Here is a 16,265-nt window from a genome sequence, read left to right as displayed (position 1 = left end):
ATAACCTATGGATACATTTATAATAATCCCATAAGCAACTTGTTGGAAAGAAAATATTCATGGCTGTTGTGTAGGAAAAGTAAGTTGGGACTATTAGATATCTGAGACATCTGGAAGGGCTATGAATTTCCTTGTGGAAAACCTTCTCAGTGAAACATCTGGGGCTTATTTCTCTGTCTAAACCCAAATAACCTGAAAACTGTTTGAAGCATGTATTTAAACGTAAAAGCTAGCAGCATGTTTGCTCTACTAGCGAAGAGCAATGAAATGCTTCAGAAAAAAAGGACACAAAAACCCCAACCTGAAATGCCGCTGCTGTAGAAATTAAAGTATCATTTTCAAAAAAGGAAGAAAGAGTAGGAATGTCTTCTTGTATGCATAGTTGCTCTTTGCACTGAAGTAATGCTTAGAGAAAATGATTCCTGATTTTTTTTTTTTTTTGTGGAGGGGAAAAGTGTATTTTTAATTTCTTACTTTGAACCTTCTTCATGCATGACAAAAAGGTGCATTCCTCTCCTGGTTTAGGATGACTGAGTCAGCTATTCCTTGCCTGGCCAAGCTGAACAACCATAGCTGTTGTTTTCTTTTTATTTGGGCTTCACAATGGCTTTTGGATCATCAGAAACTTCCTACTACTTAGGTCGTCAGCAGTTTTCCAATCTGTGGATCTTCGGCTTGTGTTTTGTTTGGGTTTTTTCCTTTGGACCACAGCCAGGATGGGCTCAAATATTGCCTCTTGCCCCCCCCGCCCCCCCCCCCTTTTTTTTTTAAAAAAAACTTTTTTCTTTTTTTCTTCTCTGGGAAGTGAAAGCTCAGCCAGAGGGACCGGAGGCAGGAGAAGCAGGGGTCTCCATGGCCACAGGGATGCCTCGGGGCACCTGGGGTTGCCATGGCCGTGCACCAACCAACTACAACAGCAAAGCGCCTGTGGAGAATTTCAAAACTCTTTCCTCTTTCACGGACTGCCTTTTGAATGCATCCCCAATACTCAGTCCTTTTTTTTCCCCTTTTAAATAGAGCAGGGCTAGTTTATCAACAGGGGAGGGCTTGAGCACTGAAAACCAAACAAAAGGTTTGGGCTTTCTTGCATGTTGAAAGGACCTGTTTCTTATTTCACTGACATGCTGTTGGAGAAGATGACATCATCCCTGTGGAGCCGATAAAGTTACACCGGTGTACACATTGTGAGGTTAGAATGGCACCAAAGATCTTGATGCTTCAGAAACTGAAATTTTTTTAATGCCTTTTTTTCTTTTTTTTACTTAAGGGTTTTGCCTCCATCCTTTTACTGTATAATATAAGATGGCAGCTTAACCAAGCCAAGCTACTCTTCCCACTCTAAGAATTGCTTTCAAATTAATTGGCAAACAAAAGTACCATGAATAAAACAGAGCTTCGTGCTTGGTATTTCAGTTTTTGATTGTAGCTCACTCTTGCTGGGGTGTGTGAGCTGAGACATTTGTCTGTAGTGAAAGAAACCAGAAGGATGAATAGCCACAGCTCTGAGGTAAAGCTCAGTTATGATTTTGTGGTGTAATAGCAGTTAAGCCCATACTGAAAATAAAGTAGTTCTTGCTGTAATTCATAGTAAAATCAATACTGGAGAGAGAAATGGCTATTTTTTTTTTCTTGAATGTGGTGTTTACTTTTTTCTGTGTTTTAGGGTTGTGCTGCTGGTTTTTTTAAGTCAGTGAAGAGAGAATATCATGATTATAGAGCAATATGGAAAGTGAGAGACATACCTGCCTCTCCCCTTCCTGCTAGTTGCTCAAAATGCATACTGTTTTTATCAGTGTTTTACATTTTATTTGATCCAGATACTTTTTAATGAGATTAAAGCTACTTTGTGGAAGGGAAACATATTTTGTTCATTGTTACTAGTTAACACGATGCTTTTTCTAGCATAAGGTAGTATATAATTCATTCTCGTATAAGAAAAAAGCATATACTTTTGTTTCCAGACTTTTGAGAATGCAGCAAGTACCAAAAGGCCACGTTTGGAGAGGAGGGATGAGCTTGTGACGAATGCCTTGCTCTAAGGCTTGGGAGAACATTTGCTCTTTCTGAATGTGCCAAAAGCTTGCTGTTTGACTGTGGGTTAACCACTTTAGGGTTGATTCTGCTGTGGGAAGTGTGACTCTTCCCACTGCTTTAAATTTACTCCTAGCTTTGTTCCAAACTGTAAGTGTTGGGCATGTTTCTCCATGTGAAAATCTTCAAACTCTTTTTAACTTTTAGTATTAAAGGTGTCTCCTCTACATGCAGCCACGTTTCCTTCATAAACCACATCTACCTTCTCATTCAACTCTAAAAACATCGATCAGTGTGTTTATTGTGGCTTTTTTTGCCAAAGTACAGTCTTCCATCGCAGAGCTGGGAAATCCCTAGTTTTGTGAGGTGCAAGTATGGTGTTCCTGCACCTTCTGGGAAATACCTAACCAACTAGTCCATACAGCTTCAGGACATACATGTATGTGATAGGGAATTCCAAATTATTTTTCTACAGGCAGCTGTGAGGAGCACTTGAATTCAACCAAATGGTTGTCAAGGCTTATCTATGGTACAAAATGTTACACCAATTAATTCGGGAATAGAGAGCTGTGTGCCACCTAGGCCAGCTCCTAAGAGCATACTCATAAGGGCTGGATCCTCCCAATCCACTTAGGCATCTCTAAAATAATTTTGACAGCTTAGTCTTCAAAAGATGTCCACGGTGTCTTACCCTTTCTCGCTCTCGGATATCTAAGGGTTTGTTCTTCTATATAATACATTGGCTTTGGTGGCAAGTCAGCATCAGACGCTTCCAACCAGCTGCTCCTGAGCTGTTTTTACAGCTTGGTGCCCAGTTGCATTGCAAGGAAACCCAACCATTTGTCACGAGGTAGATTGTCAAAGTGATCTGTGCTAAAAGTAACCACAAGAAAGTTGTTGCAACTGCCGGACAGAGACTAGAGTACATACATGAGGCTATTGGCTCTAAAGCTGACAAGTGCCAACATGGCTGACGACGGCTTTTAGGTACGTAAAGGTGCCATGTACGTTTGGTCTTGTAGGTGTCTGTGAACATTCCCAGCATCTGTTCTGCAGGCAAGTCCATTTGGAATCAACAAGCTAGACATCTGTAAGTTTAATTAATCAAGTACTGCAGAAAACCATGTTCAGTCTTAGTGGGTTTGACCCATTACCTACCAAAACTACTATTTGTGGTTTATTTTGGTCATTTAAATGTTCTTAAAAAATGCTGGGAGCAAGCATTGGAAACAAGGGCCCCAAATGGGTTAGTTTATACAAGCTTTTATGCTTATAGCAAAGTACAGGTACGTTGTGGTTCTTTTGTGCATAGAAGAAAGTGGTATCTGTGGCAGCAATCTACAGTAGCTAACACCAGATGGTTTAGACGGATACTTGAGTACCACCCTAATGGGCCAATTTAGATATTGGACGGCTGATGTCTTGAAGCATACATGTTTTATATGCTCTTAATTACAAGAAATTAGCCTTCCTATTTCTAGAAGTATTTAACTGCATTTGATCTCTAAGCTTTGAACTCTAATTATGAGCTTTATTGGCCCATGATGTACTGTATGTGAGGCTCACTTTTAAACAGTTTTGTATTTCTTTCATTTATCTACTCCTTTGTTCTGAAAAAGGCTAAGAGCATAATTGACTTGTTGTTGTTGTTCTTGAGTACCAGAATCCTCTCTTGGTTTTTCCCAAACTATCTCAGTCTTTTTGTTCTCTTATGGCATCACCTAGTCCTCGCTGATATCATTTAGAGCCTGTCCACTGCCAAGGAAAATATATCAGGAGCTTATTACTAAAGCCATTTGTTTCTAGTTATTTTCTCTTTATGCCCTTTGAAACGGGGTGATCACAGCGTAAGCAAGGAATGAATACTGTTGAGATATGGTTGGTAATGCTGCATTCATTCTTTCCTTACAAACTTGTATTTTACTTGTAACTGAGTTGGAGAGTGGTGTTTTCTGTTTCAGTATTGTTCAGATGTGATCCTAATGAATGCAAGAGGTTCTCTTTTGTTTGCCTATTCTAGTCCAGACAACCTTTTTAAAGCTGGGGGTTGAAACTGCTTGGCAGCTAATCAAACAAGGAAGAAATGGATGATTAAAAAAAAAAAATGATGAAGCATAAGTGCCAAACAAATTCTGCTCAAGGGTAGAAAAATCTGACTTTAGATCCCTCGTGCTTTTTATAAAATCTGGAAGTAGGAGTTAAGAAGAGTGTCTGCGGGGTACAAGTATTTTCACCATTTTTTCAGTGTTCTTGTATTAAGTTTCATTCTCTTAAAGTTTTTAATCATGCTCTTTTAATGACTTCCCAATTGATGTTTCGTTTTGAAACCACAAAGCCTTTAAGAGGCATTCTAATTATTAGGAAGAGTTCATGACTGTACTCATTAGAATATTGTTAGTAGACAAAGTCTTTCATTTAAACCTCCAAGATTCAGGCTTTGTCTGAAAAATTATTCTGTTGACAAGTGCATGATGTTCTCTTTGGTATGCTTTATTTTCTTTTGTATTTCACACACACCCTTGGTGTGAATGTGTTTAGTGTATTTTCCTGTATCTTAACCCATGAGTTTGTGCTAGTGTTCTAGTTTGGGTTTTTTTTAGCTTTCAGATAACTAACCAGAAACCTTTGAGTCAAGTTTTGATTATAACAAAAGACAACTTACCCTGGGTTTCCTGTTTCTTTTACTGACACTGACTCTCATCAGCAGCCCCAAATCTCCCCTGCTTTGGCCCTCAAAAGTTATTGAATTTTGCTAGAACTGCAGTACTATCTGTTCCTCTCCCTCTGAAGCTGTCTTGTTTTCCCCAAAACCTCCCTGCTCTGGGTTACCAGATGGCCTGGTATCTTGTCTCTAGTTTCTCTGTTTTCCTTAGTTTTGATTTTTCATAGAGGAGGGATCATAGATGCAAATAACCTCTTCTCTCAAATACTGATTTTAAGTACAGCTTATCTCAGGACTGATGTTCCAGCTCCATTATTTTTAAAAGGGTGCAGATGTGAGTCATATGGGTGAAAATGCAGTCTGCACATTAGGTTAGGGATGGGTATCTTACTTTTTGTAGTATATTGTCTAGTAGGTGTTTAGCCACTGTGTCAACGAAACCACCACTGCTGAAGATGGATTGCATTTATTGCTTACCGTGTGCTTGCCATGCCTCTGTAAATGGTGCAGGTGGTTCTGCAGTAGTCCAGTATTTTAGTTTTGTGGTAGGGTAGTGAGCAACCTGCGGTGTCCCAAATGCAGTTAGAGTAGCGATGGTGGAATCCTTAGAACAACCTGTGTCTTTTAACTGCTGAAGCAAGGTGGAGGATACTAATAGAAAGCTTGTTCTCAGGGACATGCATTAAGAATGAAAGGCTGCAAGTCACAGGTTCATTGTGCTACATCACTTCAAAAATATTTTTCAAATATGAAGTACTTCACAGTTTTCAGCTTAACAGAAGTACAAAAGAAGACAGATGGAATTGTTTGCCACAAATTAAGTATGATTTTTGCTTTCCTGGACTACTACTAACCCTTTAAAAGAATGATTTCTGAGCTTTAACTCAGTGTTTTTCCTACACACACATACACACGCTCTGAACAAAAGAATCCTCATATGATAAACTCCATTGAAGCTAATGCTTTCCCTCCTCCTCTCACTTTTCTTGGCCTATCTCCTTCTTAGAGATTATTTCCATTTCCTTGGATACCTTCACAGTAATTCCAGCCAAATGGTAATGAGAGTGTGTCAGCTGTAGGCATCCCCTGTGTATCAGCCAAAAAGCTGTATATACTTCCAAATAAAGGATCCTGTTCTTATGGTCACTCTCCTTTCTGTTCAGCTGAAGATATACTTAACTATGAAGGTGAGAAGGGCTAGATCTTTGTCTTTTTAGTTAGGAAAAGCTGAACACGGATGGGGAAAGGGAATGGAAGAATCTAGGTGCCAAAAAGTTAATGACAGGATGCAGAGGTTTGGTTATTCTCATCCTGTAGGTTCATTGTGTTCACTGTGAGAAAACTAGAAAATGCAGTAGGGTTTTTGGGTTAAAGAACTGGTGAGTTTTTGGTCGAAACAATCTGACTATGCTAAGTTCTACTGTTGGCTGTTTGGTTTGTGGGTCATCTTAAATTTAACTTATTTAACTTAAAATAATTGATTTAGGTGGGGGAGAAAGAATGTGTGTTAGTTCTTCATGCAGCATGCAATTCTGCATAGTTTTTATGCAGAAGTTCAATTATTTTTAGTGTTTTCCATTAGCTTTTTGAAGTTTATATTCTACATTGCAGTAGCCCCCATCTCTAGATGAATTTATGTGGCTTTCTTGTTCCACGATTGTTGACATTTTGAGCTCTCATACACTTTCTAAGAATGCCTGTGTAGCTGCTGTTGGAAGCCATGGTGTCATTTCTGGACACGGATACTCTAGTAAACTCTAGATTGCTCTCTGTGGAGCAGTGTGTTAAAGGGAATCACGAAGCAAAAGGTCTGCGAGTTAGTGACCTAATTGTCTAAGAATAGCAACAGGTACGGCATCTACATGTTAACATTTTTGCTGCGGTGTTTTGCCTGTATTTCAGAGACCCCTGAAATAGCAGTTTCAGAATTTTGAACTCTGAACTTCCTTTTGTTATTCTTAAGTCAAACCCATAATATTAATATAACAGCTTTCTGTGTTTGTTTTCAGGGTCTTTGTTATTTCAGCAGAATATTTTTATTGGCAGCGTAGTGTTCCAGTGGCTCTTGAGGATCTAATGTGGCATTAACATTTCACTTCATGCACTGTATTACCTGACCCCAGGAGTATTTTGTGGCATCTACCAGGCCAGAGACAAAAGCTGCTGTTTCAGGCTAGGAGTGCAGGCTACATTAAAAATACCAGCGCTTTTGTATCGGAGTAGCAGTTCCTTTTAAAGTAGTTGTGCTCTGACAGCCCTACACCCAATTGTGCAAACCTTCAGACTACTTTGTGTGTAGGCATGACTCCATCAATGCAACTGCATATAAGCTCCCCAAAGCATACAAAGTTTGTGAAGTAGTTTGACAATGGCAATTACTGTGCTAAAAATAAACCAGAGGTGCATTAGCATTAATAACTATTCCCACAAGCTATGCTAATCACTACTGAAGAGCTGCAGAATTGAGGAATACTGTTGTACATACTAAATTACTTCTTATAATGTAAAGTTACAGATCCAGCAATTTTTTTTTTCTCCAGCCTCTAAATGAGTATGGAAGAGTGAGTTTGCTAGAGTTCAGAAACCTTGCTGACTTTTGTGAGTGTGGATGACTGAAGGTGGCACAGCTGCCTTCTCCGTAAATGGCCTTCTATATAGAGCATGTACCTGACCTTACTTTTAAAACTCTGACCTCATAGAAGTATTGGTTTTATTGCAATTTTTAAAGAATTTTAAGAAAATACTTTGAGTTACAAAACTATAATTAAAAAGAAAAAAAAGTCTGGGGAGAAGGAGTATATTTTTGTTTTAAGCAATTGCAATGGAGTTACTTAGAGCATAGGGACTTTTAGATCAAGACACAGTGATTATATGTTGGGTTGCTGTCACACTTGAAGATGAGAGCAGTTTTTAGAGTATGCTGTTAATTTTGGACACTAACATTTGGCTTACAGATTACTTGCTTTCCTTTCATCTCACTAATGTCAGACTTTTTACCTAAGATGGGTCATGGTGGTATCACTCCTGGGCTAGATACTTTGGTCTTTCTCCATCATGTTGCCCAAAATGATGATGCCGACTGGAACATGCATAACCATGGCACAGACCGGTTAGCACCCAGTCACATGAGAAGGGAGAGACTGAGGCCCTTGGCGAGAGGGCAGTCGGTGGTGGCTCTGAAGCCAGATAATTATTCTGGTGGGTTGGTTGTGATCTGTGGGATGCAATTGGACCATCCCCATTTTTCATTACTCTGTGAGAACTAACAGTGACAGCAATCCTGTTACATTTTAAAGAGCCAGCTGTGTGCATCTGCTGATCTGTAATAAAATTTCAAAAGCATTAAAGTATGATGCCTTCTGAAAATAGCATGGTTGTTCTAAGTTTCAAGTTTGGCCTTGATAGATAAGTATTAAATATTGATTTGCACCAATCAGTTTGTGCAGTTTGCTTAGAACTATGGAATACATTTGGGCTGGTAACCAGGCAGAGCTGTGGTGGTGTGTGGTTTTTTTTTTCCTCCTTTTTCATGGGTACAAATTGGTTTCAGTAAAGAAGGGGAGGAGATGGCAATGCACAGGGAAAACTGGCATTTGTAGGCCTTGTTAACAGGATTGCCGCTGAACTCAAAACAGCTGAACCAGAACGGAGGGTGTTCAAAAACTGCGTAGCTGGTGTGTGCAAATGTGTCAGGCTTGTGATGTGTAAAGCAAAACAAGGCTTTGGATTTAGAAAGGGAAAACTAAGCATAAAGGAACTTTGCTTTTTATCAACCCTACTCTGCAAAGCATGCTGCAGGTGAATAGTGGTGGTGTGCTCCTTAATGAGAACAATTACCACCCAATAATGTGTAAATGAAAGATGAGCTAAGACATTTGAGTAAGATAAGGATTTTCTGAGTCTGTGCCAGAAGCTAGAATTGAAGAGAGATTTTTATTTCTGCAGCTTGGTACTGGATTACTCTAATCTCTCCCTCTCTCTCTCATTCCCTTTCCCTGTAATTTTGGAAACAACCAAATGAGCAAAATAATCTGTCCAGTAACTCTAGCTAGAATTACTGGAAATCTGGTGAGAGTTGGTTGTACTTTGAGCTAGTGGCTGCAAAGTTGAGTGGTTCGTGTGATTTGTAGTAATACCAGCAAACAAGCGTATCCTCCTATCTCGTAATGTAGGGCACTTCATCTTACGAATGTGATCCTTGATCACGATCTGAACTGACTTTTTGAATGATGCCTATCTTTGCACACACTGGCTGCTGACTTGGTAACATCTTGGCATTTAGGAGAGACTTGTCCAAAATACGTTCTTCTGAATGGATTCTTGAGGCAGGGAGTTGTGGGTGAGGAAGGAGCATCTCTCTGTCATTGTTGAAAAATACAGCGCTCTGGTCTTTGAACAAACAGGGAAGAGGAGAAGCTTTTTGAATGGCTTGTGGCTCTGCTGTGCTTTTTGAAAAGGCGGGAGGGTGCCTCTGGCATTTCCCCCCCGTTAACCTCTGCCCACCTACTGCTGCCTTGGGACAGAGCAGTTAAACCAAGCCAAAGGAAAGTCCACTTTGGATGTGTGCTAATCTAGCAAAGCCTTCTGGAGGAAGAGAAAACAGACTTGCAGGAGTTTCTGTTGGCATGGTAAGGTGTGTGTCGCCTCTGTGTTGAATTATTTACCCACTGGGCTTCTCGAGTGTGTATGTGGCATGCTTGCAAGCGTGTGTGAGGAGGAGCAGGCAGCAGTACTTGGTCTGTGGGTAGATGTGTGGGTTGCATGTGTTTGGAAGCAGCTGCTTTGTTCTCTTCTTGCACACACACCCACACATCCCTCCTGGTTTTAGGTGTTTCTCTTGGATGGTAAGAAGCCAAAGGCAGTAGATGAAAACAATGAAACAATGACTGAACTCAGATTTTTTTTTTTTTTTTTCTTTCCATTCATTCAACTAGTTTCTGAAAGTGGCAGTAGTCATTTATTGACATCAGGTAACTGGCTGATCATCACCTTTCCTGCTGCTGTTCTTTTTTTCCTTGCTGTTCCTTACACCTTTTGGTAATGTGCTTCAACTCTGAAATTCGGAGAAATGATGAGCTTCCCTATTGCATAGCAACAAGGGCTGCTTTATGAAGAGAAATGGGTGTTACCTCTTTCTGTGGGTCAGTGTTTGAAACAAGGGAAAAAGTAATCACTGTTATACCACTATCAAACTATTCTGAGTCCTCTTAAGCTTGATAGCGTTGCAGTACAAATTATTTTGGCCATGCAGGTTAAGGGACTAGCCACTACTAGCTAGATTTGATTACCTGCAAAAGATGATGATAAACGGAGCCTCTGCCCTATATTCTTGATATCCTGGCAGCCTATAAGGAACACTTGCATGAGTTGGTTGCTTAACTCCCCAACCTGGGTGTGTTCACACGGCAGATGGCTGCGTTGCCACTGAGGGCTCTCCGGGTGCTGGTGAGGTGGGGATGACCCCCGAGGCAGCGCAAAGCCCAAGCTCTGCAGCTCTGACCTTGCTGTGCCTGTTTCTGGTTATAATTGAAGCCAGGACACCCCTCTCCTCTTTTATGGTATGTTTTCACTCTCTAATGGGTTAAACTGTGAAGGATGAGGGAGTAGGAAGCTCTGCTTTTAAATGTTCTGATACTTTAACTGTTTAATCAGATGTTTGTTTGCTTTAGCATAATTAATTGTGTTCAACTTTTTAGAGTGAAACTTATAACAGTGTAACTATAAACTTATAATAGTGTAACTATTGCTTGTAATCCTGTAGTCTTTTTATGTACTTCCTGTTCATTTTTCTTGCATTTCCCTTGCATTTTCTTACATTTCCATTCTTCTGTTGGAAAACTCTATTTCGGGGTTATTTAAAGAGTTTATAACTGTGGCCATGACTCACAAGGGCATCAAGAAAATTTACTGTGCCAAAACTAGCATTCCGTTTCACTTTTAAAAAAACTATTCTTAAGTACTTACGTGGAGATGATGATTAAAAGACTTAAACATTTCTGGCACACAAAAATTGTGAATGTAACCTTGATTTCTCCCCCCCTCCTCCTTTGGGCATATACTGTATGATTTGGTCGTTAGTGATATGATCACATACTTCTTAATTCTTCATGTTTTGCCTTATTGAAAGCACAGTGTGGTTCTGCTCTGAGAATACCTGCAGAGAAGCATAGGGTGTGTGTGACCCGTTTCATTTCCTGAAGATGTTTGGAAAGTGAATGAAGCAGGAACCTGCAAGAGAGAAGTATGCTGTGGATACAGACAACAGATGATGCTGTCCTGAAGTTCTGGTGTTTATCTGCACTTGTTTGGCTCTGGCTTCCCAAACAAAGCTGTTCTTTCTATTCTGAGGTGGCTCAACTTTTGGTTCTGGGATCTGACTCTCAAATTCAGTCAATTGTTGCTTTTTTTTGAAAACTGTATGGAAAATATCTAAAATAAATATATGCATAATATATATGCTTATATATGCACACAGGAAATGGTTGGGATGGTGTTCTTTAGGTCTGCGTGTGTGTATGATGCTTTTTTTGGTTTTCCATTTGTGCCTGTTACAGTTGCAGCATAGGTACTATAGTGGTTAGGTGGTGTGGCTCAGTTGCCACTGCATGGATACCAGCTATGATCTGAGAAAGTTTCAAACATCTCTTGGTTCTTGTTTTGGAATGTTTCTTGAAGAAAAAGGTAAATCTTGGACTCATTTAGTTTAGTAGCTCTGCTTGTATTTCAGTAGCACCTACTATTTCTTGATACCTATCTTGTCATGACAGAGTACAGATCTTAATGTTTCAATGAAGCTTCAGTGTAAAACTGGAGATGATAATTAGCACATCAGTTAGATTTTTAGTGAGGAAGATGCATAAGACAGTCTTATTCTCCTTGCTTCCTTCATGTAAACCCAGTGGGAGGATGGTGGCTGATAGCTTTGGCCATCTGCAGCTGGTGATTCTGGCTAAAACACGTGTTTTAATGACCGTTGCATGTAACAGCTTTTGTTCCTTCACTCCTGTGAAAGACACTACCCGTAGGTAGACCCACTCTTTATAGAGATGAGAGAATTGGGGAGTATCCATAGGGATTCAAAAATACGGTCTGGATATTTTCTCAAGAAACCATTAATTTGAGAAGATGGGAATGGAATTGAAATGCACACATAGTTTTTATAGCTTTACAGAAGCTTATGATATGGTTTGATACTTAAGCTGCAATGAAAAAACTTGAAATCTTGCAGAAGGCTGTGAAAATGGAGTAATTCTGTGTTTCACTCAGAGAAGTAGCATTACACTTGTCCAATTTGATGGTGTGTCTCCCTGTTGATGTTTCTGTGATACCTGTAGTATTCTTTTAATGTGACCGTAGAAAAGTACGGAAAATTGCTGTAAAGCCTATAGGATGAGTTGCATTTAAATGATTTGTATCAACATTTTGGCTCTTCTGAGCAATACAGTAAAGTGTGATACAAAAAATGATTAATGATTTGAAGGGGCAGGCAAGAGAGATTTTAGAAAAAATAGGTTTGTAAGCTTATGAAAAGATCTTGGAGAATTTGACCTTGTGGCAATAGTATAAACTGGTTACACAGTTTAACAACAACAAAATGATGATCTGAATTTTGGGACCAGTAGGGAATACTGAAGAGTTAAACAGAATTGTGAAGAACAAAGTGAAATAAATGGAATTAATTTCGAAAAAGTTGAATAGCAGTCTCACTCATGTTTATGGAAAACAGATCAGTTAAATGTCCTTTGAAAGACTGTCTTTACTCATTCTGCCTTTGATTGTCCTAAGAGAAGATGGGTGTTAATAAGGATTTTAATGTGAATTATGATCAATGGGAAGAGCATGTCGTGAATTAACTAGATGGGGACATTTGTTAAGAGTCTCCAGAGGTGGGAGAATTGATGCGTAGCAGATAAACATGGGATTAACATTGAACAGAGAGGAGAGACCAACATCCTGAATTGCTACTAATAAGCACTAATGAGTGAACATCAGCCATCCTTTGTGTTGAAAAAGGCAGGCAATTTACTAATTAAAAATAATTCATAAGGTAGTTTCTCTTATTGTATTCTGCCTGTAGAATATGTGTGCAAGTGAAGCTTGGAGGCAAAGTAGCGAAGTGATCCTATATGAGGATGATTTTAGAGTTCATTGCTCCCTTCCATCTCTGTGTGTACACATTCAAGAGAAGAAAACAATCTTTTTGGCAAGATTGCGTTAAGCAATGGAAATAAAAGATATTGCCGTTTCTCTCATTCCCCTAACATTCCTATTAATGGATACAGCATACAATGTACAGTGCTTTAAAGCCTGAATGAATACTGTGTTCAGCTGAAACTATGGAGATGAGATGAAAATAGGTAGAATGTACTTATTCTTTATTTTGTACATGAAGTACTTCCTGTTCTCATTGTGCTTTTTATACGCTAAAGTCGTAAGATATTAGTAAAGCACAGTTCCTTTTCCCTAATTGTGCAGTATAATTGGAAATTGTGGGCAAATCTCCTAATCTCCATAGTGACAGCAGAACATTTCTCTAATTAGTAGTTTGCCTTTTGGCATTACTTTGAATAAATTAGCATTTCATTAGATACCCTGGGCTACTGGGAAAAAGTTTCCCAGAGTAGTATCTAGTCTTTCTTCTCTAAGGAGTGTATTTTGAATTAGCATAGGTTAATAATATCCTTTGTAACTGGAAAGATACAGAATAGTAATACTGTTGTTATTCTTAATATCAGAGGGCTGCGCTTGGAGGTTCTTTGCTTTCTTTAATCCCCAGGAGTCAAAGTAAAAACTTATGTCGCCTTATTTGATGACTTAATCTTTCCCCAGGGGATAAAAAGGAAAGAAAAAATGGAACAGGTTTGAAATACAACTTGACCTCCTCCCTCTACCCTTTCCCTTTCTCCAGAGGATGAACTTTTCTTTCAGACTACAAACAGTGCAAAGCATAGTGCTGTGGGCTAAACAAAAGTCGCGCTCTATCGCTTGCTAATTATAAATGAGCTCTTCTGCAGTATTTCCAATGCAGCTAATCCAGAATAATCAAAGACTATTTGTATTCTTTTCTTGCATATATAAATCAGTGATAGGAAACTGGGTGACTAAGTTCTGGTATTGACTGCCAGATAAGAAGTGTGGCTGCTTATTATGGTTCCTTGAACAACTGCTGGGAACCCATAACTTTGATGGGAAGTTAAAACAGGTAATTCATCAAAGATAGATTCTCATTGATTTTCTTCCCTAGTGTTAAAGAGAGCAGAAAGAAAAATCCATGGATGTGATAAGGGTTGTAATTTCCTTTTCTTGAGTCACTGGCTATTTCGGACGCTTGCTTACCCCTTCAGAGTTGTTGGCTGCCACCTGTGGCAGAAGATTGGTATGAAGTATGGTGTTAAATATTCTCCTCTTCCCAAAGCGGCCTTTGCAGCAGGGATGTACGTTTACACCACCATCGTCACGATTGCCATTTGGTAGATAGAGGCATGCAAAGGACCTGCCAGTTTGTTTTGCCAAGTCCAGAGGAATGAAACATCTTCTGTTTGGCAGGCCAGTCTGAGACTGGCTATCAGACTGGATTTTGTACCTAGTAGCACAACACATCTAGGGCTTACAGTATTTGTGAACTTGGAACCAGTTACAAAAGGATCCCCAGTGCAGTGTTGAGACATGAAGGTACGGAGCAGCCCGTCCAGCTGGGCTCAGTGATGGCAGTTTCTCTGCTTCTGGGCTGGGTTCTCCAGGCTGTCCAAGGTGGATGGTCGCTTACTCCCTAGTGGTGAGGAAGGACAACCCTGTACTTTCACCTGCCCTTTGGTAAATGTTTTCTTGTTTTCCTGCCCTGGGAAGGCTTTTTTCCTCATTCCTTGTGATTTGATACGGGGTTAACTTCTGGTGAGAGAGGAGCTCGTGTTACTTCTTAGCTCTTCCCTTGGGCTTCTTCAGTTACCCCTCTCAATCTAGTAATTATTTTGTATTCCTGTGTGATGAGTTAGCCAGAGTTTTGGGGTGGATCTTCCTAGACCTTCTCCTGTGAATGAGCTCCCTGTAAAAAAACCTAGAAAATCCTTTTGTAACTTTGATCAAATCTAGCTTTTTTTTTAACAACAGCTGGAATAATTAATGGAAAACTTGAAGATGAGGGAAAAGAGGATGGAAAAAAAGAGGGTTTATTAATTGCTCTCTCCCTCTTCAGCGTCATTGAAGGCAGGTTCCTGCTTTCAGGTCTGGTCCTCAGTGCCTTTGTAGGAAGTTGGTATGTGTGTCCAGTCCTCCCCCCTGGTGCCTAGGAAGGTCTTCCTGCAACCTCTGAGGCAGGTTAGCGCCTGGCCCTAAAATGAGAACACCAGAAAATCTGGGTCCTGCTTCACTGCACACCCCTCGCTGCAGGATCCCAACTCTCGGCTGTCACACCTTGCACTGTCCCTTGGCTGTATCCTTCCTCACAGGGGATGTTCAGTAGCTCATGAAATAGCTGCTGCTCCTTTCACCTCCATCCAGAGGCCCAGAAACTCTGCTTAAATGTATTGTAAGAACAGAGAACAGTCATTCATATCCTAGATATACGTTTAAATTAACTTCTCTTTCCTTATGGGATTTTTAAAGGCACTGTGATAAAACCCTCTAATCTCCTTCTATATGTTCAAATAAACAAATTTCTCTGTGTTTGTTAGTTGTGTTGATGTTGTTGTGACCAGGCATGGTCTAGTGAATATGGACTTGGGATTGCATAAATTTCCGAACAGCACCCACTTTCTTATCCACTCCCTACCTATGGTTTGTTTTAGGAAGATCTTGTCTGGGGACCCAGAAAATGGGAAGGCGATGTTAGAGGTATGTTGAAGAGAGAATGACTGCTGTAATCTAATGATTTGAATTTTGTTCTACAGCTTGATGACTGCACCCTGCAATTGTCTCACAACGGTACCTATCTGGATCTAGAATCGACCCTAGCAGAACAAAGAGACGAATTGGAAGGCTTCCAGGAGGATGCTGGGTAAGTAAATGTTTACTAAATTTAGATAAATAAGCATATTTGTCCAGAAGGATTGAGGTTTTGGGAGTGTGTGTGGTTAACTTGGTACATTCAGGTCAGCATAGGAACAGAAAAGATAAAATTCTTTCTTCTGTAAGCACATATGTCTCCCCCTTTCTGTGATTAATGACTTTACGATTTTTCTATTTACGTTCATTCTTACGGTTTCTCTAAAAGAAGATGGCATACTGTATGAAATCTATCAAGATGGATGTCCTGATTAGTCTAGTAAATTTTTATAGTTCTTTAGAACTTGATAAATGAGGGTGGTTGGTTCTGAGAACTCTGAGATCTTATATGATAATAGTTGGTGTAGAAGATTATAGTATGGGGTGGTGGTCCTGAAGTTATAAACTCAATTTTTGTGCCTTGAGATTTAAGTCCTCCTTTTATATTCTTGGAGAAAAGACCTGTATTGATTTCACTTTTACTCCTGGAATTGATTTAGCCAGCTTGGGGTGGGGGGGGTGTGTGTGTGTGTCGTGGTGGTGTGTTTTGAATATTCTCTTCTCTTTTTTTTTTTTTCTTAATTATTGTGGC

General features: G+C 39.7%; 1 protein-coding gene across 13 annotated transcripts in view; it reads left to right on the top strand.

Moving 5' to 3' along the window:
• FHOD3 (formin homology 2 domain containing 3) overlaps positions 1-16,265 on the top strand; it is a 414,659-nt gene that overhangs the window by 19,581 nt on the left and 378,813 nt on the right. For all 13 annotated transcript variants that reach the window (XM_072852997.1, XM_072852996.1, XM_072852995.1 and 10 more), the window contains exon 2: positions 15,580-15,686. In XM_072852997.1, the coding sequence (XP_072709098.1) occupies positions 15,580-15,686 (107 nt within the window). The remainder of the gene's footprint in view (positions 1-15,579; positions 15,687-16,265) is intronic.

Source organism: Ciconia boyciana, chromosome 2 (assembly GCF_034638445.1).
Source record: "Ciconia boyciana chromosome 2, ASM3463844v1, whole genome shotgun sequence".
NCBI classification, from domain to species: Eukaryota; Metazoa; Chordata; class Aves; order Ciconiiformes; family Ciconiidae; genus Ciconia; species Ciconia boyciana.
The sequence above is the reverse complement of the archived record's forward strand: the minus strand, read 5'-3'. Positions and strand labels throughout refer to the sequence as shown.